We start from the raw sequence: 26,616 nt of genomic DNA, 5'->3' as shown, positions 1-26,616 counted from the left end.
GGCACCATCACCTCTGGAAAGGGTCTTACAGCTTACTGATTCTTTAGCAAACATTGTCCCATACTCTGAACCTTTTTTGAGCTCCTTTTTTTTTAAAAGGAAAAACTGATTGTATCAAAAATCTGGTTATTTTAAAATGTCACTTAGGTTCACCTGCTTATAACAGAACTCAATTTCGTTCTTTGACTTCCTTGTGGTCCTCCATGAAGCATACATCTGCTTTCCTCTTTATAACAAAAATGTTCTCCTTTAAAGCCATTCATATATTCCTTCATCTCTTTTTTGATCTAGAAAGGTATCCATAGTGCTTTGAATATATCCTGCTGGGTTCGATCATTATCACTACTACTCTCATCTGTGCATAGTTCTTAGAATGAAATAATCCTAAACTGAATCTTTCTGCTAATACCTGATCAATGGAGACAAGACAGCAATTGTTGTGTCTTACAACATATAGTGCTTCTGGTAATACATCCCAAAATGTGACTTTTTTTTTTTAAGAGGCACCAAAATACTGGCTGTTGAGTCACCTAAACCCATAATTCTTGCACTGGAGCACCTAGTTCCAAATTCTATACACTAAAGAGTTGCTATAGGAGACTGTGGTGTCCCTACTTTCATCCCAAGACTGTAATTGGCAAAATCAAAGCTGACAGCACTAATCTCTGGTTCACAAGTACACATGCAGTGAAAACATACCACATACCTCTACAGCACCCTTCTGCATACTCTGGCAAAGACTGAGAAGAGCAAGCTTTGTGCAAAAATCTACTTCTACTGACAGATCGCCCATGCTGTCTGCAACACCAGATTGAAGCTGATTCATTATTCTAAAGATTCAAAAGGCAGGTCCTTTTCAAAGGCTGAAAGGGATAGAAAGGCCAGAGAGTTCAATCTCCAGCATCAAACTCAAAATACTTTGAGCACCCAGACTATTCTAGCATCTAAGTTACAGTATGCCACAAGCAGAACTACAGAGCACAGTAGGATACATTTGACTAAGTAGAGCAGGGGTCTCCAAATTATGGCCTGGAGGCCACATCTTGGCCCACCATAAGATTTTATCTGGTCTGCAGCTACTTAAAATATTTTTTCCCCCAACCATGTGGTCATTTAACATAGCATAGTTCTGTTCACTACACTCCTTTCAATATAGCCAGAGTGGTGTCAGCCTCGCTAACCCACATTTTCAGTCATCTGGGCCATACGCTTTAAGACCCTGAAACCATAATTATTCAATGTTAACCTCACCCATGCTAATAAAATAAATCAGGTTTCCTCATACTGACTTTTCAGTGCCATAAAATGATTGTGGTTTTTGTACCTGCATAAACAAATCATAACAAACCAGGTTTCCACAATGGATCAGGCAGACAGTATGCCATGCATCACTTGCCTCTGCCCTATATGAAATTGATTTTTTTCAGCTTGCTAAAATGTGTAAAATACACTATGTGGTCCTCATCTGGAAACCCCTAAGAGGGTACAGCCTCCCCGCCTCCACTTCATGTATGTACATAACTGTCTACATCAGATGTCAAACTTATTTCATAAAGAGGGCCAAAGAGCATTCATGGTGCCTGGAAGCAGGAAGTGATTTCTCTCTTCCATTTTCCTCAGGATCTCTCAGGATCTCCCCACTTGTTCTCCATTTCTTCCCCTCCTCCTGCCTCCACCTCTCTCTTCCTTCCTTTTATGACTCCCAGTCTTTCTTCTTCTGCTACAATCTGATGGCCACCATCTTTGGTCTCCCAAGATCTTGAAAGATTCCTCAAGATCATGGGTTCCAAAGTATCACTAAACATTGGAACTGCACTGGAGGCCTCCAAGCTTTGGTCATGCAGAGCTCAGCAGCTACATCCTGAAGAGTTTCCATAGGCCAGATGAAGAGCTTCCATGGGTTGGATCTGGCCTGTGGACCTTGTTTGACTCCCCTATATGAAGTTGCTGAGTCAGGTCATTGGTTCATTTACTGTCTATAGCAAACTGCACCCTGGAGAGGGTTTTCAACACAACTTTCCCCAGTGGCGTCACTAGGATTCACGTCACCAGATGTGGGAGGCCTGTGCGTCACCCCATGTAGTGGGCGGGTCAATGCCCCAGGTGGGCGTGGTGATGTACCACTGCCCCGCCCCCACCGGTTTTTGGGCTGTACCTTTTGTTATAACACAGATATTTCAATGTGGTTTGTTTCATTGCATTCTGCATGAAATTATGCATTGATTGATATATAACATGATGGTATTATTCCTCCAAATTCTGATTTTAGTGATTTTGAAAACTTGTAGAGTCTCACACAAATGCACCCTGTGTCAACTTACTAACAACTTATTGCAGCAGTTCTCAAACTTTTAGCATTGGGACCCACTTTTTAGAACGACAATCTGTCAAGGACCCATTGGAAGTGATGTCATCGCCAGAAGTGACATCATCAAGCAAATTAAAATAAATAATTATACTTAAATTAAAATAAAATAATTAAATAAGGGGGAGCCAGTCCTGTTCCACCAAGTGAATCTACTCTGAAGTAAGTCCCATAGTGGCCAATGGGGCTTACTCTCAGGAAAGTGTGGGTAGGATTGCAGCCTGTGAGCCCAAGCCTATGCATGTCTACTCTGAAGTAAGTCCCATAGTGGTCAATGGAGCTTACTCTGTAGTCTGCCTGCAGTAACACCCCCCCAAAAAGAATCAGTGAGATTTCCAGCCCTCCCAGTGCCCAATTTAAAGTTCTTCTATTTCAGGCATATCAATACAAAGACCCTCCTGGCTTTGCAAGTGCAAAATAGAAAACTTTCCCCTTACCATTCAAGCCTCTTTTTTGTTCGTTTTAGGGGGGGAGGCTGCCTTCTGGAGCAGCTCCATCAGATCAGGACCATTCAGGTGCTTTGCTTTCCATAGGGCTGCATAGATTGGGAGGGAGGCAGATGGGAGGGAGGAACAGCCTTCTCCTGTGTTTTTGGGTGCTGGACTCATTGGATGAAGACCATTCTGACATCCTTAGAGCCTCTCAGCCTGCCTCCACTAAGGCAAGTCCGCCTACTCATGAGTAAACATGGCCACTTCATTTCGAACTCAGACACAGCTGGGAGGGGGGAGTTTCTCAGGCTTTTTTTGGGGTGCTGCATTCACTGGATCAGAACCATTCTGGTGTCGTTGGATTTCTCTCAGCCTGCCCTTTCCGACGGACTATGGCAAGTGTGCCTACTCACGTGTAAACGTGCGATACAGCTCACTTTCACTTTCCATAGGGCTCCATGCATTTTTCCTTCAGGTTTTTTGGCCATAACTTTTGAACGAAAGGAGCTATTTCAATTCTGTTTTTGCACTGCACTCTGCTGGCCTTTCCGCATCCAACGGTGTATGGCATGACATGGTAGCTCCTAACCCGTGATGTTGGTGCATGCTCCCCCAGGGTGCGTCACCCCCCCCAGTGCATCACCTGGTGCGGTCCGCACCTCCCGCACTCTCCTAGCGACGCCAGTGACTTTTCCCAACATTTTGAAGTCCATAAGGGGAAAAGGCACCAGGGGGAGGCTTTTCAGGGAACGGGAATTTCAAGATAGGGAATCAGCAGGCAGGAAAAGATTCTGCACCTCATGACTTCCACATTAGATTGCTCTCTCAAGAAAAGGTTTTTCCCTATGAAAATGGGCCAGCAGTCTAACTGTGATACACCATTTGTGTCATCCTCATAAAAAATGTGGTTTGGGCTCAAAGTCTCTCATCAGAGAGCTACATAGTAACAGTACTCACTAAACTACTATGGAAGATAGCACAGAATGCCAGTCTCACCCAGAGGAAAATTCCTTCCCAGTCTCAAATGTGGCAATTGCCTTGAGCATGAAGGAAAAAACCCATTTGCTCAACCTCCCTGAAAGGAAACTTTTTAATCCCTCTGGTGCATGTCTACCCCACCCGACCTTTTCTGTCTGTAACTGTTGCTGTGCTTCACATTAGACGAGGACACAAGAAAACTTATGACATAATGTATATGACATAATTTATAGTGCAATCCTATGCATGTCGACTCAGAAATGAGTTCCACTGCATACAATATGGCTTATTCCAAGGAAAGTGTGTGGCTGCCTTTGACACACTGCTGGCCCTTTGGTCTTTTTTTTACAGTGGTGGGCATATGTGTACATACATGATCCAGATCAGGGCCAAAGGGTGAAGGAAGAGAGTTTAAACCCTTTCCCCTCACATCTTAGCCCCAACAAAAATCCCCCAGCCTGTGCTGGCACCAATGAATACTTCCTCCCCTAAACAGATAGTAGCTGGGGGGAATTTACATCTGCACAAGGGGGAAGAGTTAACAGGCCCCATCCAGGTTGGGGGAGGGCAATATCTATAAAAATTAACAGAAGTCAGAGTGGCAAGCAACATATTTAAAGCCACATCTAGTTTGGCCCTAGGGGAAAGACAAACTTTGCCTGACCCCAGCAGGCCACTACTGAAGCACCTCACTAAAACCTGCCATTCCAAACCTTACACAGATCTCTTTACAAATATGCTCTGCTGACTGCTTCAGAGAGAGGTTACTCCAAAATGATAGAACTGTTCTTTTCTCAATTTTCATGTATCATACTTGGACAGCAAAGCAAACATCCAAAACCTAGAGACTGTTGAAAATCCCCTTCTGTCATTGGTTAAGTAGGAAGAATCAGGGATCGAAAGTGAACACGGATAATCTCCTAAAGGTCATTGCCAACATTCACTAAGAATGAATACTATTTGCACAATGAACATTAAATAGCTGACCCTGGTCTACAGTCTATCTTTGAATTTTTAGACATTCACCAAATGCCCACGGTCTTGGGCATTCACAATATGTGCGATGTCAGCTTTCCCTCATGGTCTCCTCAACCTAAGAATACAAGAGCCCTGCTGGATCAGGCTGAGGGCCCATCTAGTTCAAGCTTCCTGAATCTCATGGTGGCCCACCAGAAGACTCAAGGAGCACTCAAAACAACATGAAACCTATACCTTGTTGCCATTCCCTTGCATCTAGCATCCAGAGATAGTCTTAGATCTAAAATACGGAGGTTTCATATAGCTGTCATGGTTTCTAACCTATGATTGCCATTTCCTCTATAAATCCATCCCATTGTCTTTTAAAGGCAACTAGGCCAGCTGCATCACAACCTCTACAACTACATTTTCTGCAGCTTGGATATTTACCATGATGACTAGAGATGTTCATAAACATTTTTAATTTTTTTGTATATTTCATTCCCCCCCCCCAAGTAGGAAAGTGTAGAAAGCAGTGTGGTGTGTTTTTACTTTCTTGTCACCAAAAAAGCACACTTCTAACCATGACATATACATTTACACATGTGCCTATATTTGTTTTTTTATTATAAATAATTCTCCTCACTCTTCCATCAACTGGCATCTTCCAACTGGCTGCCAGTTCGTTTCCGGGCTGAATTCAAAGTGCTAGTTTTGAATTTTAAAGCCCTATACAGCTCAGGTCCAGGGTATTTGAGGGATCGCCTCCTTCCATATAACCCAACATGTCCTCACAGGTCATCAGAGGGGGCCTTTCTGACTGTGCCGCCACTAGCAGAGGTGAGGGGGACGGCAGCAAGAAAGAGGGCCTTCTTGGTGGTGGCTCCCCATTTGTGGAACTCCCTCCCCCTGGAATTGAGAACAGCTCCCTCTTTAGAGTTCTTTCGGTGGAGGCTTAAGACCTTTTTATTTAGGGAGGCCTTTTATGCTGACACCAGGGGGCATGGTGCTTTTTAAACAGATTTTAATTTGGGATCCAGGTTTTTATTGTGTTTTATTGTTTTTAATGTCTTTTATATATGTATATTTTATGTTTTTAATTGTGAGCCACCTTGAGTGTCCTTCATTGGATAGAAAGGCAGGATATAAATCTCTAAAATAAATAAAAATAAAATAAATCAATCCACTGTGCTGCAATCAGCTTTGTTGTTTGATTCTGATCCTTTCTTTTATTATCTGTAAAAGGAAGCGGCTCAGCGTGGGTCAAAATATCTGCAGCACTCCCACAACCTCCCTTGTCCATAAAGAACCCGGCAAGAAACCAGTCCAGGGAGAGAGAGAGAGAGAGATGCAGGTTAATAGACATGAAGGCTTTAATTACACAGCAAAGTGCTCCCTTTGGCGGTTTTGAAAACTGGGACTCTTGTGCCTCTAATAACTCAATTTGAGGGGAGATGTGAAGATGGTTGTAACTCACTAGTGACAGTTCTTAATCAAAGGTGGAGGCATGAGGTACTGGGTCCTCTTCTCCAGTCAGATCACAGGTTCTCCATCCACTGACAGTAAGCGGGTCTTGTCCCCAAACCAAGAAATTTCCTCTTGATCAGGTAATACCCACCACTCTGTATTTGACTATAGAGCATCTTTTGGGGCAGGCCTACACAATTTGTGTCCCACCAAGATAAAAGTGAACCAGTTGCGGCTTTTGCTGCTTGCCCCAGATAGCAAGTAAGGAAGATAGGAGACTGACTGTTAAGCACAGAGCAGGCCACAATACATAGCTATAGTGGATTTTCCTTCAGTTTGGTAGGTCACAAGGAGATTTAAAGAATACTGTAGTGTGACTACAACCTCTCTCAATCTCTCTCTCATACACAGAGGGAGGGAGGGAGGGAGGGAGGGAGGTTCTGCATAGAAGATGTGGCAGCTTCCTGGGAAATTCTGTGATATATTTCTAACCATGAGGCAGTTACACAGCAAGATGGGGAGTGTGGGTTGCATAAGCATGAGTGATAATCCCAGATTCCTGTGAAGAGTTTTCCCACACCCTGCCATCATTCTATTAGTGCTGAAGGTAGAGCTGCCAGTTTCAACAAAGGACAGGGCTTCTGTTCATTTAATGGCTGTACGGGAGGGAGTGGACTTTCTCCTTAGGTAGCACTACAGTGGTAGGAAGGGCTGCACTAAATACATATCCTCTTTCTACACAAGACTTTGCCTTCTACTGAAGTTGGCAAATACTAACATCTGGTTCCCAAAGAATTCCTTCAATAGGTGAATGGCCATAGAGGTTCAGTAGATACAGCTTCTTCCATCACTTCAGCACAATACCATGAGAAACTGGGTTCACAAAATAGCTCCCACCAAATTAAAATCACAAAAGCCTTACAAGGAATGGCCTTATATTGCATTTACTGGAAAATCAGTGGTACTGTATTCATACGAAAATACCTTAGGATTGCTAACTGACCACAAAATTTCTTCTTTTTGGGCTTTTAATAGCAGCCTGATCTGCAGGAATCAAAATATAAATGGTACAGAGACAAACATCATATGCCAAGTTTACAGATTAGCTGTTAAACCCAAAAGAACAAGGGTCAGTAATAAGTTGACAACTCTAAATGGCTCTTTAATTATTTTAAAAGCAAAGGAAAAATAATGAGAGGAAATCAGTAAAGACTCACCATTTTGGGGGGAAACAGAAATTGACATGGGCAATTCACAGAGAGGCAATTCAAGGGAACTGCAGCCACCACCAAATCACTGGAGGTAAAAAGGGGCTGCAGCAGACATATTCAATTTAAAGGCAAAGAAAGCCATGAAAAACCTTAACAGCATTAAATAAGTTCTGAAAAACATGGGAAAGAAATGCAGAAAATGCTGGAAGTCAGCTGTTTGGAAACGACATTATGTAGATGTTCCATACATGAGTGAAAAAGGATGTCAATTCCAGAGAAAAGGGCTAGTGTAGAAGGACTCAGGTGAAAATCTGCCCTCAGTCATGAAGTTCACTGGCTGACCTACCTCACTGGGCTGCTGTGAAAATAAAAAGCATTTGTGTAAATCACGTACTCCACCCTGAACTTTTTGGAGGCCAAGTAAGACAAAAGGGTACTAAACAATGCCCTGTCCCTGTACCCCTCAATGCCCAGGGTTGCTCAAGGACACCTATGAGAGTTAAAACTATTTTAGAGCTACCTGTAGTTTCAAAATGTGCGTGGGGCTGACATGCATGATGTCTCTCTACTCCACCCCATCAAGCTCTCTGTCATAGTAGTTAATTAGCACATATGTAATAAACTACTAACAATTTTTTTTTAACTGTGAACTACTTGGCTGTAAGTCAACAAGTAAACGTTTTGTCTTCCTGTAATGCATCTATGCACTCTCTCTAGGAAGGGGTTATTTATTAGAATTTTCCATTCATCACAGTGGCATTATACAAGGGGGGATCCCTTCCATGCTTATTTCAGCCCAATCCTAACCTGCCCTGGAACAGGCAGGCTGACGGGCCTGCCTCACATCCAAGGTAGGGTTACAGTTAAAACCGGCTCAGCCAGAGCAAGGGCAATCGCTTCCCCATACTCCAGATAAAGCAGCAACAGCCCCAATCGGCTACTCGAATTTGCACCACCTCAGGAGATGGCGCAGATCTGAGCAACCCAGAGCTGCCCAGAAATGGAGATAGGATCTGTTATAAGTGCTGGATCCTGGCCCTGCCCACCACCCGCCCCAAAACACCTTCCTCCGGACCTTCCCACACCCCCCAGACCAGCCTAGCTCAGCTGGCACAGACTCACCTTCTGTGCCAACTCAGTGGGACTTGGGTCAGCCCCTCTCTTCTCCCAGTGGCGCAAAAGTGCTTCACGCACATTTGCAACATCGGTGGACCAGCATAAGGGACTTGCACCAGCCCATGCCCATTTTAGAACTGCGCCCTTTGTTCGTTAAGTGCAATTGAACTTAGGTAAAGAAAATGGGCACAAGTTTGCACCATTGCCTTCCTTCTGCAAACCTGAATTGATTTTCCATCATTATGTTGAGGATCTTGGTGAAGTATCCTCAAGCCTGCTAGTCTATTTGGTATCATATCAACATTGGTCCCACAGCTCAGAAAAAAGTGATGCCTTTTGGTGAGTAAGTTCTAGGTGCTTAACAGTTATGTACGTTTATGACCCCTAGGAGATTTTTCTTCTAGTCTGTTGGTATACAATCAGGACTCAACATAAATCAAGCCACTGCATCTGAAAGAGACCTGAGGCCATGTTACCCCTCCTCCCAATGTAAATGACTGGTTTCATGCTTTTCTCCAGGGACCACACATAAAATAAGCTCCATCCTCCTGGCTTGTAAAAAGTGAAATGCAGACTGCATTGTGCCACCCCAACACACCCAGATAAAGTGTTGAAATTGATTACCAGGCATCAGACGCCATGTATACAAGATCACACCCTTGTTTAACTAATTGGGAAAAGCTAGTATCCCCTGGTTCTGTGCTCAATGCAATCACTAATGCAAATCAGAATCCCTACTTCACTCAGCAGCATGGATTTAAGGGGAAGAAAACCCTACCCTCTTATTATACAGATTGTAAAATCTGATAGGGTGATTATTAATAGGTGTTAAATGGTAAACAATCCACATTATGGCTGCAATTGCAAGCATACCTGCAGGGTTTCCTAAAATCAACAGACCTTACACATGTAAACATCCTTAGACCCAATGTAGGTAAGTGCTTTTCTCAAGTAGGTGCAGCCATATAACCTCTCACTAAAGTACAGGGAGGAAGATTACACCTCTTCAAGTCACTGTACCTGGTTGCTTGTAGCTCCCCATAGTTCTTCATCAGCTCCCACCAAATCACATTAAGGAGATTATCTCCATTATTGACCACACTGAATGGACAATAGAATTACAAACACAACACATCGACTGCCTACAGACCTGAATATATGTTCTATAACTTTAATCTGACTGCAAGATTACTAACCAATCAGCACAAAAGTGGAAGACCATGGCCCACTCTTGTATCTTTAATAGCAGCTTGAGCTGCAGAAATCAGCTGGTGAAGTTTTTATCAGCAAATGTTCCTAGATCAAGTTGCTGTTAAAGGGAAAGCTCCAGGAGCTGATTCAAAAGTCACCCATCCTATAAGACTATGAAAAAACCAGGGCAGAATACAGCCCAGAAGGGATCACTCCATAAAATGAACTATTTTGCTCTATGAATGCAGTTCCTGTGGGAAAATGCCCCACAGTGAGTCCAGTGGATTGAAATCTGGAGACCTGAGTTCATGTATTGGCCAACAGTCCAGGGAATGGCCTTGGGCATCACTAAACTCTCTGATCCCTAACCTGTCTGTACGGTAATAATAGTAGCTACTGAAAGACCAAACACAACAGAGATCATAAAGTAATTTTACATTTGCAAAATTATATGATAATAGATTTAGAACACATTACCCACCACTCTTGTGATTCACACCCATGCAACACAGCCAAAGACTGCTTGCATACAGGCACACACACTCTCCTCATGCTCACACATGAATACATAAATACTTGCTTTCCACACATTTCCATCACACTGACTGCTCTACTCATAAAACTTCACAGACCATGGTAGTGAGACTTAATATTATTCTATATATTTCTGATGATACCCCAAGTACATTTCACCACACTTTCATATGGATACCTGAAAATTCATCACAGCTTACATGCACCAGGACTTCTTCTCTCCTTCCCAGCTGAAACATGAGATTAATAGGAAGACTGTTCCAGTTTTGTCTATTGAACACAATCTATTCTAGTAAACTGTGACAAGTGATGGTGATAAAGTGAGGGTTGGGATGAGTTCTGAGACGGAGTCCTCTAGTCTGCCCTGCCTTAAACATTCCTCTTTCAGTGGTGACAAGCAAACACAGTATCTGTCAGCCTGTGGATATAATTCTAGGCTTTTTCACAGTGTCTCATTTTGCAAGCAGGTCTCCTGTGCCATCCCAGTTGAAGTAGAATTGCCTAGGAATATCCTCCCCCACCCACATCCTGCCATCCAAATAACCCACATACAATAACATCCCTACCATTCCTCTAGGGCAGTCATTTTCAACCACTGTGCTGTGGCACACTGGTGTGCCATGAATGGTCTGCAGCTGTGCCATGGGAGTTTGGGGGAGGGTCATTTGTTAGTAGGGCCATTGGGGGATGTGAACACCCCACCAACAGCACAGTGTGCCTTGTCAATTGTCAAAAATACTTATGGTGTGCCTTGACAATTTTAGTACCTTGTCAGCGTGCCATGAGACAAAAAAGGTTGAAAATCACTGCTCTAAGGAGATCAACCTCTGACTGACAAAAGCAAGACTTCCTTAATCCCATCCCCACCCCCTACCACACACACACACACACACACACACACTCTTAACCTAAAAGCACAAGGAATAGGGGTCCCAGCAAAAAGAGCCGAAGAGGGAACTGACGAAGGGTCAAGGAGGGTTGCTTACCACCTCTGGTCTTCAGATCTGATTGTCCTGTGATGCACCCTCCACCTCTCCTCTCCATTGCACTAAATGAGTTGAAACACGATTTCACGGTGAAAGGCCCGCAGGTCACAGGCTGTGGTTGTTGCTGCTTTAATTAATACAAGCTTCTACAGTAATAAATTATGGGGGGGGGGGGGCAGGGTGGTAGAGAAGGAACCAACCCAGAAACAGAACTATTAAAAACAAAACTGAGTAAAAGGGGTGAGTTAACGATATTATTAACCCTTCCCTGGACTCAGCATACAAGTTTTGCTGTAGGGAAAGATTTAATAAGAAGAATTATGGTGGCCCACAATGACAAGATACAAAAGAAGAATTTCCCATTCTGTCAGGTGGCCTTTATCCAACCTATTTCCCAAATAGTGAGTTTCCTCCAGATTCAGAATGAACAGAAACATACTGCATCATTCGAAAACAAAATCAGAACTTTCTTTGAGAGCATCTTATCCAACTACCTAGCACACAAGCTTTAGTGCCTTTCAGAAAGTCTCAAACACTTTAAGAAACATCTTCTCCCCCACACTTGCCCCAGTCTTTAGAAATGCAGGTGGACTTGCTACACTCTTAATTCCAAGCCTTATCATTGTCATTGACCATAGACTGTAATGACTGGCAGGGATAGTCATACTACTTTCTCTGTCTTTAAAACTGAGGCCCTGTGGCAAGCAGAAATTCAGCATACTTTCCTATAAGGTACCTCCACGTTAGGCAAAAAATTCCCTTGCTGAATTTCTGCTTGTCTCCACATAGCTGTAAAGGTGAAGGAGGACTACCAGAAAAAGTTGGTAATACTAAGAGCTGTACAAGTGGCTCAATCTCCAATGCCTTGAGTCAGACATTTGGTAAATGAATGGTAAAACTAAACGAATGTTCTCTCATGAACCAGACAGGGTAGACTGATTGTATGGAATTCCCGGGCATCACATCAGGGGCTCAGGTCAGGCATATTTTGGGCCATCCATTATCCCTGACATATTTGATAATACTGCTGAAGTGCTTCCCACTCACCCAATGTGGGGTGTGCATCAGGTAGTTAAGAAGGGGGGCCTCATGTATCAATTCTCCCTCCCCAAGATGAAACTTGTTGTATCATAAAGGTTTCTATCCACATCATCTGGGCTTGGAGATGAAAGTTTCAGAATAAGTTATAAAAACAGTGGCTTGCACTATTAAATTATGTCCCATTTCTTACTCAAGTCTGTGGCCTTAACCATAGTCTCTGGGTGAGGTGTTTGCACTGGTTTTTCCTAGCAAGATCTCAAATCTGACACAGTCACCAGCTTTCTGGAAATATGGGATCCACTGCCTTACTCTCTGGAGGCAGCAGAGTTCCTACTCTTTGCAGAGGTATGTATGGCTTAGGGGGTTAGGAAACTCTCACTTCCCCCTAAACCCATTCCAAGATATTACTAATCCCTTGCACCCACATACAGGAGACGGTGATACAGTCATTTTGCATATTTACCCAAAAGGCGCGGACGGGACCCAAGGGCTCTCAGAAGCCAGTGCCAGAGTCCACGTCAAACCTCAGGCTCACTCTGAACCCCAAAGCAACCAGGCCCCTCTCCAAAGGGAGGCACGCCTGCTCTTTGGCACTGCCTGAGTTCTAACCCTCAAGGAAGGGACCTGCCCTCTAAAGAAAACGATTAAGACATTGTGCGTCTTTCATAACAAGGCGGCTCAGAACAGCGCAGCGTTTCTTCCTAATGAGAGTCCTCTGCATGCCGCGGCACATGCCTTTCATCCAAGCATCCCCAAGCCTTTCCCAAACTGGATGCTGATTGATTCACTTTCATTGATTCATTAACAAATTTATCCTCTACCCCCATTTTATTGGCCAAAAAAGCAAACAAACCCAAAATGTTTCCAATCCACCGACTCCTTGAGCAATATAAGGTAGACAATTTCCCCTGTATGAAAGATAACAAGTCATGGGAGGAAGGGGCTGCAAATGTCAGAAAGATACAAAAGAGAAGACAAGAATCCCTTTCTCCTCAAGACCCCCACAATATCTCTGACTTCCTATAAACAGGGAAGATAGTCAGCCCTGTGCTCTGAGTATTACCTTTTGTCCTAAAAATGAATGACTAAGGGCCCAATCCTATCCAGTTTTCCAGTGCTGGTGCAGCTGTGGCAATGGGGCATTCAACTGCATCTTCTGGTGGGGCAGCAGTCACAGAGGCCTCCTTAAGGTCTGGGAACATCTGTTCCCTGGGGCTGCATTGTGGCTGCACCAAGGCTGGCAAATTGGATAGGACTGGGTCCTAAGGATGCAATCCTAAGCACACTTTCCTGAGAGTAAGCCCTATTGAACAAAATAGGACTTACTTCTGAGTAGACCTGGTTAGGATTGTGCCCTAAGGCTGCAGTCCTATCCACACTTACTGGCAGTCAGCCCCAGTGACTATAATGAGACTTACTTCTGAGCAGACATGCATGGGATTGGGCTCCAAAATCAAAGGTTCCTCCTTTTCTGTGATTGATATTGTCTGCAGATAACTTCACCAAACCCATTTGGGGTTCCCCCTTTTAGTTCGAATGCCACAAGTGTTGGGTCTTGTTTTATTTATCACAGAGAGAGAGAGCTCCCAATCCCAAAGGCTCAAAGCAAATTAAAATAACTTCTCTCATTTTGTTATCACTACAAGACTATAAGGAAAGTTATACTGAAAGCGAAAACAATTTGGGACAGTGACCCAAAGCCACCCTGTGAGCTTCATGGCAGAAGAGGCTTTGAACGCAGGTCTCCAATGCATTCCCAGCACTCTAAATATGTGTCATAAATTACAATCAGATAAGGGGACTTGGCTCTGCAGGCCCGTCTCACACAGCTTTGTTAAACTGGATGGTTGGCATGAAACCGAATGCTCGATCCAGTTTGAATGCAGACTCCTGGGGCTGAAGAAAGATTCTCCACACCAGAATGGATTACCTAATCAAAAGGAGCAGGGTTCTTAACATGTAATAGAAAACAATCTGGGTTGAACCCAAGCAGGACATTCCTAAATGAGTCACAGCAGAGAAGGTTATGTAGGATAAGGCCAAAGTTAATATTTCAGGGGAATATCGAAATTCCAAGCAAACGACAAGACTCATCAATGGATCTGGAAGGTGGTACACACAGGAATGTGACTGTGGGTCTGGAAGCAGAGATGCAAAGGTTCTGTCCCCAGCTCTGAGAAGGGAACTATGTCTAAGCACTCAGAGCAAAGTCGTGGGGGGTGGGCGGGCTGTAAACCTAGTTTATAAGACCCCATTTCCAGGAAAAGAGAACCAGATCCCTAACTCCGGGTATTCATCACTTAACTCAAAAAGCGACAGCTCTTTCCCAAGTGCTTTCATGTCAAAGCAAATACCCCTGGGCAAGAATTTCATTATAAGGATGGGGCGAGAATAGGTCTGTAGAGGGAGATGACAACCCGGATTATTATGTGCTGGGGGGAACCATGGCGGGGGGGGGGGAAGAGAAATAATCCTGATGACTTGGAACCACCACTCACTGGTAAAGGAGAGACGAATCTGCTCCGACACTGCATTCCTGGGAGAGTGGTAATTATAGAAACGGCTCCCAAGTGACATCCCTTCCAAGCCCTTGGGGGTTTTGAGGGGCTGCATGAGAGGGGGTGTGTGTAATTAATCTCCCCTTAGTGTGGTGCATCTGCTGAGCTATGGAGAGGGGAGGGTGGTCAATGGATGCTGTGCAGTAAAGGCCTCACCAACCAGAGCCAGTCAAGGAGGGGAAGAGAGGGTTTGTGGGGAGCTGGGGGGGGGAAGGAAAAGGTCTTACCTTTGGGCCCAGAGACTGAGCAGAAACAGGGGGCAGAGGCAAAGAAGCAGACTTGGCCCCATCTTGGCTGAGCCTCCTCCAGTTGGTTCTTGCTTTCCTGTGGCTGGAGTGATCCTTGGACGGGGCGGGTTGCCTCTCCTTGACTGCAGGGGGCTGCTTTGCTGCCTGCTTCTCTCACCTGGAGGACCTCATGGATCGATCGCCTGGGCTTGGAGAGGGCTGGTGGCGTCCCGGGCTCTTTGACAGCTGCCTCCCCAGATCTGCAAGCGCCAACTGCGGCGAGCACCTCGGGCCTGCCCTCTGTCCTCCCCACCCTCGCTGCTCCCTTCAGCAGCAGAGCAGCTGGTTTGCAAAGAGGCGTCGAGAGTGCGGCGGCGGCGGCAGCTCTGGGCTCCCCGGATCTCCTCGGCACGCCATGAGGACAGGTCCTTCGCCCCCCATTTGAGAGCGCGGGGCGGAGGGAGGGAGGGAAGGAGGGAGGGAGTCTGGCAGGCAAGGATCCCCCTCCCTTCGCACACACCCTCCTGCCCTCGCAACTTTGGACGCCCCCCGCCCCCTGCGAGCAACCCGGCTGAAGTTGCAGCAGCAGCAGCTCGGGGCTGGGCTGGGCTGGGCTGGGCTTCGCAGCCCTCCTCCAGGGGGCGAGGGTGGGGTCAGGCGGCGGCCCGCAGGCACGTGCGGCCCCCGCAGCCCGGCCCACCGTGCATCGCGGGCGCCCCACCGCGCGGGGGCAGCTGGCGCTCGGGTGGCGGCGAGGAGAGCGCACGCTGGCTGCGCAGGCTGCTGCTCGCCGGGGCCGGACGGGAGCGGTGCAAGCGCTCTCCATGCGCAGCGAGCAACCGCTGAGCCAGCGCCCCAAGCCCGAGTCCTGACACGCCCGTGCAAGAGCCCTCGGGCGGGAGGGCGGGCGGGGAGAGGACGGGCCGGGGAGCGTGTGCCAACCGCACACCCAGAGACATGCACACTCGCACACACCCAGGAGGCAAGCCGATCGCGCGCCCCAGACTCCTAGGGAGCCCCATGCACGCCCGCCCGCTCCCCCACCACTCTGGATCTCTGCACGCACGTGCTGGGGCAACATTTGTTTACCGCCGGGGACACGTGTGCACAGGACCCAAGCATTCCTATGCCTTTCCCAAGAGGCACAAGCTCAGCCCGGTCATGCTAAGAAACGTTCGGCTCCACCCAGCCTCGAACATGCAGCTCATGGAGGCGCCAAGGGACACCTTTTGCGAAACACCCGCCACGCGTTCCGTTCCGGGCACACGCGGCTGCGGGACTGTACAGGCAAACACGCGGGCCATCGGTGCAACTGCAGCAGCCCGCTGTAAACTCTGGCGCACACCGCAGTAAACACCTGGTTCTGCAGTCTCACACGCGCGCACAACCCCCCCCCCCCAAATAAAACCACATGAATAATCCTGCACATGAATAATCTGGCAAACCATGCTCATGCACATGCTTCTGTGGACCCAGGACCCAGTTTACACACATGCTTCTAGGCACAGAAGCACATGCTTCTAGGCACAAGAATTTGCAATCGCCTACACAACACAGTCATGTACATACATGTTATGTGCACCGTTCAAATTGGGATGGATGAGATGCTGCCTTTTTGATTTCTTGAGAGAGTCTAAGTGCAGCTGTGGTCCTTAGAGACCAGCAGTTTTGGTGGTGATTCAGTTGGCAATGTAACTGTTTCAAAGAGCCTTATATTTTGCTCTTCACACTTTTAGCAATTTACATAAAGGCAATAAATTTAATCTGATTGATGACATTTCAGTAAGCAGTAAATTTCATCCAACTGATGCCAGTCTGATGTAGTGGTTAGAACAGGGGTGTCAAACTCATTTCATACAGAGGACCGAAAAGCATTCATGATGCCTGCTGAGGGCCGAAAGTGATGTCATTAAGCAGGAAGTGATGTCATTAAGCAGGTCATGACCAAAAATAAGCACTTTTTCTCACTTGGGAACTCATTAGCTGCAAATGACAGAAGAGAAAAAATATACATATCTTGATCATATTCAAGATATGGGAGAGCTCAATTTTCAAGTGGGCTGCCCTTTCAGCAGTAACTCCTCAGCATGGCTCAGCAGCTGAGAGCCTGCGGGCTGGATGAAAAGCTCCCAGCCCCCGGGGCCTTATGTTTAACACCCCTGGGTTAGAATGTGAGACTAGGGCTGGGAGACAGGAGCTGAAATTCTCACCCAGCCAGGGAGTTCACTGGGTCATTTTAGGCCAATCACTCTCACTGTAGCCTGCCTCCCAGGGTTGCTGTGAGAATAAAAGGGAGGGTGGGCACAGAAAACTAGGTACGATATCCTGAGCTTCATGGAGGAAGATCAGAATAAAAACATATTTACTCACAGCAATTCTAGGGTGCAATCCTGTACACCAGTGCTTCTCAAGCTTTTAGCACCGGGACTCACTTTTTAGAATGAGAATCTGTCAGGAGCCACCAGAAGTGACATCGTCAACAGGAAGAGGTTTAACAATCCTAGGCTGCAATCCTACCCACACTTATTCAGGAGTAAGTTCCACTTACTATCATTGTTAAAAGCATATACATAGTAGCCTATTAAAAGTACAGATCTGTAACATTTCTCCAAATGCAGACACATACCTTGGTAGCATTAAGCCTAATATATTAAAAATAAAATTTTGAAATGAATGGGGACCCACCTGAAATTGACTCATGACCCACCTAGTGAGTCCTGACCCACAGTTTGAGAAACACTGCTATACACATTTTTCTGGGTGTAAGTCCCACTGAATTCAGTGAGACTTATTTCTGAATAGACATTCATAGGGCTGGGCTGCTAAATAAAATTGTAACTTATGAAAATGCATGTGATTAACTACTTTTTTCCCTTTAAATCAGTTAACAGCTCCAGTAGAAGTGAATAAATATTTTTGGGTTTATTTTTCTGTATGCTAGTTTGTGTGTCTGTAGTCTTCTGTTTCCTAATAAACAGCTTTTGATACTTGTGGTTTATCCTGAGAATTCAAGGACTCTGGCACTGGCGTAGCTCAACCTTAAGACCTCGTGGGCTGAATCCACATGAAGGTTTGGAAGGTGAACAGATGTGCATCCAGTGTATGTATGTTCCTCTGCTCAGCTCCTGCTGTGACTAGATGGATCTGCTATTCAATGGGTACTCACATAAATGAGTTAAAAGTCATACTTGAAAAATCATTAACTGTCATTTTTTTCCATCTGATGAGAATGATGCGACGTATAATATTGAAAATAGTATGGCACTTTGGAGTGTTCAAAATTGGGGAGTGTTCAAAGCCCACACACTCCACTGCAAGTTGGGGCTGAGGTTCACAGTGGTATGTCTAAGGCTACCTAGTGGCTTCAGGAGTGAGGCAGAATTGACAAGGACCCGTCAGTCCACAACTGAAACTTTTAGCCCATACAGCACATGAAGTCTCATGAGGATTCCGCAGATATCTGCCAGCTCAGCTCTAGTGCTGTTCAGTATTTTTGAAGTGGGAAGTCAACACAAAATTGCAAGAGACTGGAAGCATTCAGAAAGACTGAGTCAAAATTCAAAATGATTTTGATGAGCAATTAGGATGCATGCATCATGATGAAGTTTTGCAAAGTCAAATCAAATGTCTAACTACAAAATGGGAGATACTTGGCTAGGCAGTAGCACTGAGTCTCTGTTAACCGCAACTTGAACACAAGCCAGCAGTGTGAAGCTCTTGCATAAGAAGAAAAGAAAGAGAAAGAGACATCAAGCTGCAATACAGAAGATCCATGTAGTAGAATGTAAGAAGTCATTGTCCTACTCTGTTCATCTTTGTTCAGATGTAGCATTTGCTGAAGATTGGGACATCCCATCAGACATTTTTATTGGAAATCATTGTCTAATGAAGATTTGTGTAATATAGGAAGCTGCCTTATACTGCTGAGTCAAGACTTTTGATCCATGTAGCTTAGTAGCACCTGCTCTGACTGACAGTGGTTCTTTCGCATCTTGTGGCAGGACTTGCATACTATGCAGAAAACACAGGGGTCCTAAACCCACATTTCCCTCATAGTATAATGTGGCATTTGCAGGGAAATATCAGCAGTGTGTGTGTGTGTTGCACATTCCCCCCCCCCCAAGTTCTGAAACCAGAAACCCAGCTAATTTCTTACCAGTAATTTTTCAGAAGGGAAATTAACCCAGGAGAACACCATAAGTGTCCCTCTTACCACCCATCTATTCCCTGTTTTTCCCCGTGATTCATCTTAGCTCAGCAAATGTGGATTTAGGAACATGCGTTTGCTGAGATAACTTGCAGTTCATTCTTAGGCAGAGGGCCAATTTTGCTACTCACAGTCCTCATAACTACAGATGGTATCTTCTGCATGCACACTGTGTGCTCCACCAGTGAGCTGAGCTATGCCTTCTCTCCATATTTTTTACATATCTAATCTCAGATATGCAATTTTTGCATATCTCAACTTGTGAGGAAATGGCAGGGCCATCTAGACTACAAAGCCACCTGGGCTAAGTCACAGGTAATATTTGTTTACATTTAAAATACCCATTTGGAAAAGTCTATTAAGTTGGTTGACCAACTGTGCCAAATCTGACATGCAATGCAATGCAACACCTGTAGTTTTTCTTTTCCTTATTAACAAGTTTTGGTAAATGAATTTGTGTTTGCCACATTGGACTGAAAGGATGTTGACCCAAGTCTGCAGACATCTCCAGACCTGTAGAAAACTTGCCTACCCTCTAGGACAGTGCTTCCCAAATGGTGTGTTGGGACCCACCAGTGAGTAATGACCCAATTTATGGGTCTACTGGGGGGGACGGGGACACAGACATTGCTGCCCAATCACCATTATGGCCACACCCCTTGGCATTTATAAATCAAACAGCAGTCTAATGGCTGCAGCAGCTTGTAGGGCTGCTCCAGAAGGCAGTTCCCACCTCCAATAGTAAAAAGGATAAAAACAGAGGCTTGAGCAGTTGGTAAAATGAAACACTTTTTTTAAAGGCTCATAAAGCTAAGTGGGTCCTGACAGAGTGTCATTTTAAAAAGTGGGTCCCGGTGCTAAAAGGTTTGGGAACCACTGCTCTAAGAGGCAGTGTGTCATAAACTGTTGCCCTGAGGCCACTTGAAAGAGCATCAAGAGTAGAGACTTAATTCACTTGCAGCATAAATGTTGCCCTTATCTTTAAAGTGCTCTACAAACACGTGCTTCTCTAACTTTCTACGTATTTATTTTCCATTCTATCTCTGCCCATGACATTCATTTTTCCAGCTGACTATCCCTAACCAACACAGAGTCTGCTACTCCCTGACTACATAATCCTATATACATTTTCCTGGGAGTAAGGTGTTCAGTGGGGCATACTTCTGAATGCATGGGATTGTGATGTTAGACAACTCCAAGCCTATGCTCCCCTCCCCACCCACTGGTGCAGCCACCCTGAAAATGAGCATGCTGTATCCAATGGCAAGGGGCTAATCAGGAGACTTTAGAAGGAAAAGGGGATTTAAATCCCCTTACTCCTCTGTAAGCTTTCTCCTCTGCAATGGGTCTCTTTGGCTGAGCACCAACTCTTTGGCTTAGGAGGAAAAAAAGGGAGCTGGAGGCTTTTGAGGGGTAGGATCCATTGCTGCCAAATCTACCCCCACCTGCAGCCTCCCTCACCCTGCTCCTTCACCTCCCTGCCCAATTTCACTCTTCCTGCCCAGTTTTGCCCTCTCCCTGCCACTGCCATACCTACTGGTGCCCCCTAGCATTGGCTACTCATTGTCTCTGCCCTGCCCCCAGCTCAGTTCATCTTGGTGGTACTTCTCTGGCTGCCAGTCCTGGGCTGATTAGATGCAGTGACTGGCTCCTTAGACATCACACCAGTGTCACACTAGTGTCTCACATATGATGCGCCAGTGTCAGAGCAATGACACATGGATGTCACACCAATGACATGCTGATGTCATGGTGTTGATATGCCCATAGTGATGATGTACTGCTCTATGGATAACAGGCTGTGCTGGTGTTTCCATGCAGGCTGGCAGTGTTAAGGGTTTACTGTGAAGGGCTGCACCAGCATTGCCAGGACAGACTGAACATTTGGCTCTTGTTGTGCTAGTGCGCTGTCAGTGTGGCATTGCCAGAATTGGCTTTGGATATGAGGGATGCCATGCGAGCATCTGTACAACATTGGTGTCATGTCCAGTTAGGATTGGATAGTTACTCTATAGCAGCCATTTTCAACCACTGTGCCGTGGCACACTGGTGTGCTGCGAGTGGTCCACAGGTGTGCCACAGGAATTTGGGGGAAGGTCATTTATTAATAGGGCCAATGGGAGATGTGAGCCCCCAATGGCAGCATGGTGTGCCTTGTCAATTGTCAAAAACCTGGTGGTGTCCCTTGACCATTTTAGTGCCTTGTCGGTGTGCCGTGAGATGAAAAAGGTTGAAAATCACTGCTCTATAGTGCCATATAGTCAGCCTGCATTTTACACAAGGGTTACATTCCAAGGTGAGCGTGTAATGCTAAAAAATATATATATATAGTTGAAACTCCCTTAAATCCAACAAGTACATGCTGTCCCTTTAAGAACTGAAATCATAGTATAAGAGACATGAAGGAACTGAGATGACTGAGAGAACCACAGCTTCATTCCCTCATTTCAGGTTTGTTCTGGGACATAAACAGAGTACGTAAGTCAAATGGTGCGCAGAATCACTTTGTACTATTTTAAGATGTGGGCTGACTGTATTTATTGATGGTGTCACATACTACTTAATGATAACTCATTGAGATTGATAAAGAGGCAAACTGCTTCAGTTTAAATTCTAAAATTTAAACTGAAAATTCCTTGTCTCACCAAGCACAGCAAGCAGCTGCTGTGGAAGTAGCAAAGAAGAGTGCACTCATGGCTACAAGAGAGGAGTAATGTAGCTGTTGTGAATTTTAATTTGCAAAATTGGAAGCCTTTCAAGCATCTTTCTGTGTGATAGCCACAAGGTTAGAAAATACAATACAGAGGTCCACAGAGAACAAACCAAGATCGTGATAATCAACACAACACAGCTGAAGAATCCTTACTCTAAATGTCAGTGATAAGCTACATGGGTTTTGCCTACTTGGAAAGGAATAGTCTTGCTTTAACACTGTGTCCAGGCATTTCTGTTGTCTGTAACTCTAGTCTCTTACAAGATCTCCTAAATGCTGATGACAGAGGAGAGATAGGCAGGGATGAGCGCACACACGCACCCTTCACTCTTTTGGGTGAAGGCATTCCTTCAGATACAGATCATTTAGAACTATAAAGTCAAAAACAGAACACTGATATGCACCCCCAGAAACTGACATACCCTGTGTAATTATTTTAGGACCAGGGCAATATATTCCCTCTGAAACCTCTATCTGTAGTGTTACAGCCCATTCACACCACAGGTGAGTCATCATAGGATGCTGCAACCAGATGAAAACCATGGATTTATGACCCAAGTTGAGAATCTTAAGGATTCTGTATGAATGGAATACATTTCTAGCTTGCAGTTGACAGCAGTAGAAAAAATGGAAGATCCTGCCTTTAGTTTGGAAGTATGATTCTCCAGTGAAAGTCTAATTACACAGGCTAACACACATTTTGCTTCCTTAAACATTACACCAATTCCTGGGTATATTTGGGGTGCCGATTCCAAAAATGGCATCCGTTTTGCCCTATCACATCTAGTTTTGGAGACATGGTATAGCCTCTTTAGTGAATGGTTCAAGCACCTTCCTCATGAGGAAGACTACGCCATGGCTTCCTCATGAGGAAGCTGCTTGAACCATTCACTAATGAAGCTATAAGTATGTCTCCAAAACTAGACGTGATAGGGCAAAACAGATGACATTTTTGGAATCAGCACCCCAAATTCATATCAAACCACCATAAAGTTTGGGAAAAACTTTTCTGACCCTCAATTTTGTAGGCCTGTGTTATCCAAGCAGGATAAACTGCACTAAGCTGGGGGAGATATTAGAATGGAGAGTTCCCTCTGACCACATTGGACAGATCATGGGGTCCATTCAGAATCCACTGGAATGACTGGCCTACTGCTCTGCTATTTACAGGTGTCTAAAGTATCCCTTTGCTCTCTATAATCACAACTTTTGTATATAAATGGTCGGTGCTGGGTGTTTAAATGTGGTGCACCATGACAGTAGCACTCCCTGCATTTTTCTAACCAGGCAAAGATCCATGTTTTCCTAGAGCTGGGACGGGAGCTATTATTACCTGATGCTATGACTGGGCTATAACCTTATACTGTAACTCTACATTTGACCCCCTGCTTTCATGAAGCATCTGACACTGTCTTAAGTAGGCATGATTTGGGGGTTAAAAATGAGGGATGGTGCCAAGGTTAGACCAAGATCTCCTAACATCTGAGACTGCACACCAAATGCTGCTCACCTCTTACCCAATGATGTTCCAGCTTCTGCTTCTCACTCTCTCCAATGTTCTAGCTCAGCACTCTCCTCCCTTCCACACTTCCTCTCTGACCCCCTCTTCGTTTTCTAATTCAGGGAGTGGAAGGAGAAGGCGGAGCAGTGGAGGCAAATATGATGGATGGTCCCCACCAATCTGCTGCCTGAGATGATTGCCATTTGGGTGGGCAAACCGTTTCTTGTTACACATAATAAAGATCAAGGTGTCTTCAAATGTCCGGCCCATCTGGCAAAATGTTGGCATGATCTATTCCTACAGCAAGGCTTCAAGATTATACTAGGTGAAACTTAGAGGAAGAAAAAGAATTCTATCATGTTTCTGCAGCCACCTTCTTAACATCAGCCGTGTCTAATGGGTTTTTCTAGCCAGACCTCAAGTTCTCCTGCTACTGGCTCATGAAAGCAGGCTCTGCGTTCCCAAGGAGGCCCAAAAGGGGAGCAAACATAGATGGTCTCTCACATCTCTGCCCCCCATTGCTTGCACAGCTTCAGCAGATTTTTCAGAGAACCTGCCGCATCAAGTTCAACCTGCAATTCAGTGGAGGAATATGAAAAAATAAATATTTTCAGGGTGGCAAAAGAAAGGTCAACATACGTTCTAGAGGGCAAGCACTGTCTCACATGTGAGAGCTGTTATGGGAAAGAAAGTGCAGAAATAATTTGCTTATGGCCAGAAAATTTTCTGTGGCTGAAACTAAGCAGAACAGGTCTGTAAACCTTCTGAATGGGACACTGCCTTAGACCAGTGTTTCTCAAACCGTGGGTTGGGATCCACTAGGTGGGTTGCAAACCAATTTCAGGTGGGTCCCCATTCATTTCATTGTAAATTTTATTTTTAGTATGTTAGACTTAATGCTCCCAAGGTATGTGACTGCATTGTTACAGATCTGTGCTTTTCACAAGCTACTCTGTATATGCTTTTAACAATGATAGTCAATGGGACTTACTCATGGGTAAGTGTGGGTAGGATTGTAGCCTAGGATTGTTAAAAATTTCCCTGCTTGATGATATCACTTCCAGTCATGACATCACTTCCTGTGGGTCCCAACAGATTCTCATTCTAAAAAGTGGGTCCCGGTGCTAAAAGTTTGAGAACCACTGCCTTAGACCCATAACGAAGTTGCTGTGAACTCTGAAGAATGTGTGGAAGGTAAGTGTAATAAATACATTCAGCAACTGCAGTTCCAGCTGCAGACATTCACCGGTATTATATCAGTATCCTCCCTTCTTTCCACCTTGTAGTACTATATAACACAATTGCAAGTTTCAGGAAAAAAACAGCCACCTTTATCAGTGGTATGAAGGTAGGAATGATAGAGAAACCAAGTTAACAAGGTGAGCACTGAAGATAATGCAAATATTTTTAAAGTGTACACACAATCTGATTGCGAGTCCATTAAACATATGAACATGATATAAAACCAAGGGGGAACCGATTTTCATTTTGTAAATTACATTTTGTGTAAGCTGCATTTATCAACTAAAGCAGTAACCACAGAATAAACATCTCCCCCAATTAATCCGTGGGGTTGAGAACAAGCAAATAACTGAGGCTCATGAAGGGCAAAAGTACACCTAACTCCCTTTTTCCCAAGTACCAAATTTCACTTTAAAAGGCATCGCACATGACTTCTTCTTCCACTCTGTATCCAAGTTATATAGATACTTTACCTTTAGGTTTCCCTTCTACTAAGAGGCCCAGTAAGAACTGAAAGTGCCAAGTTAACGTCAGTCAATAAATCAGAATCTCCAGCTGTACTGATAGGTCTTGAACTTGTTTGGTTTTTTTAATGATTTTTTTTTTTTGCTATGACAATTACAGGGAATATTCTATATTCTACCATTCCAAACTGGATGGAAACTAAATTATGAAAAGTATTTCCTTCTAACAATGAGCAAGAACGTAAGAAAAACCCTCCCACCAAAGCTCCATCTGGTCCAGTATCTTTTTATCACAGTGGCCAACCAGATGCCTACAGAGAGCTCACATGTAGAGCTTGAAAGCAATAGGCCTCTCCCATTATTGCCCCAGCAACTATTGCCTCTGAACCTGGAGGTGGCAGTTAGCCACCACAGTTAATAACAGTTGATACACAGTACTAACAGTTGATAGTACTGTTCTCCATGAATTTGTCTTTTGCTATGTAATACCTGAAGAAAACAAAATGTTCTTTTCCCTAAGAATGGTTTTGCTAAATACTATATAAATGTATTTACATACAATTGATGGATTAAGATAAAGGTCAGGCAAATGAAAAATTTCACTAGCTGAAATCTAGTGATTTCACTATCATTAGAAGTAAAGCCTCACTAAAGCAAAGCTCCACTTGAAAGCAAAGGCTCACTTATGCCTTCAACTACTCAGCCTCATTGAGCGAATGATCCAAGGAAACCAAAGGCAAGAACCCACTTTCATCCCAAGGTAACGTGTACTCCCAAGAACATGTAGACCAAAACAAGTGATTAACAGCCCAGTCCTAACTAGCTTTCCACTAACTTTCCAGCACTGATGCAGCCATGCCAACGAGGTGTACGCTGCATCCTGTGGTGGAACAGGTTAGTCACAGAGGCCTCCTCAAAGTAAACAGATGCTTGTTTCTTTTCTTGGGGCTGCAGTGCAGTTGCATCAGTGCTGGACAATTGGTTAGGACTGGGCAATAGGACTTGCAATCCTGGGCACACTTCCCTGGGTGTAAGCCCCAGTGAATGTAATGGAACATACTTCTGAATAGAAATGCATAGTTTTGTGCTGTAAACAGCAAGTAAAGAAATGCATAGTTTAGTGCTATAAACGGCAAGTAAAGATGGGCCTCCTTTCCCAACTCTTCAGAAGCTATTGGGCAAACATTTTAAGGCAACAGAAAGTTGCATGACAGGCCTTTAATCTCTTTCAACACCTCTGATCCAACAAAATGGTACATTTGCAATTAAAAGAGCTTACTGCACATTGCTAGCAGCTGCTGAACCACTAGAAAGCAGTAGGTTCTCTCCCCATAAACATGAGAAGCCTTCTAACATCAGCTTTTCTCGAAAAGGAAATGCAAAGCAGGGAGAAAGTCATAAACAATTGTATCACCGTATATGGTTTA

At 44.7% G+C, this 26,616-nt stretch overlaps 1 protein-coding gene across 1 annotated transcript in view; it reads right to left on the bottom strand.

Moving 5' to 3' along the window:
• Positions 1–15,888, bottom strand: part of WNT10A (Wnt family member 10A) — a 53,614-nt gene extending 37,726 nt beyond the window's left edge. Inside the window, exons 1-2 of the mRNA XM_066621188.1 lie at positions 15,063–15,888; positions 6,441–6,480 (exon numbers count right to left, since the gene is read on the bottom strand). Of these exons, the coding sequence (XP_066477285.1) occupies positions 6,441–6,480; positions 15,063–15,888 (866 nt within the window). The remainder of the gene's footprint in view (positions 1–6,440; positions 6,481–15,062) is intronic.
• Between the last annotated feature and the right edge of the window lie 10,728 nt (positions 15,889–26,616).

This window comes from Tiliqua scincoides, chromosome 1 (genome assembly GCF_035046505.1).
Source record: "Tiliqua scincoides isolate rTilSci1 chromosome 1, rTilSci1.hap2, whole genome shotgun sequence".
In the NCBI taxonomy this organism is placed as follows: Eukaryota; Metazoa; Chordata; class Lepidosauria; order Squamata; family Scincidae; genus Tiliqua; species Tiliqua scincoides.
The sequence above is the reverse complement of the archived record's forward strand: the minus strand, read 5'-3'. Positions and strand labels throughout refer to the sequence as shown.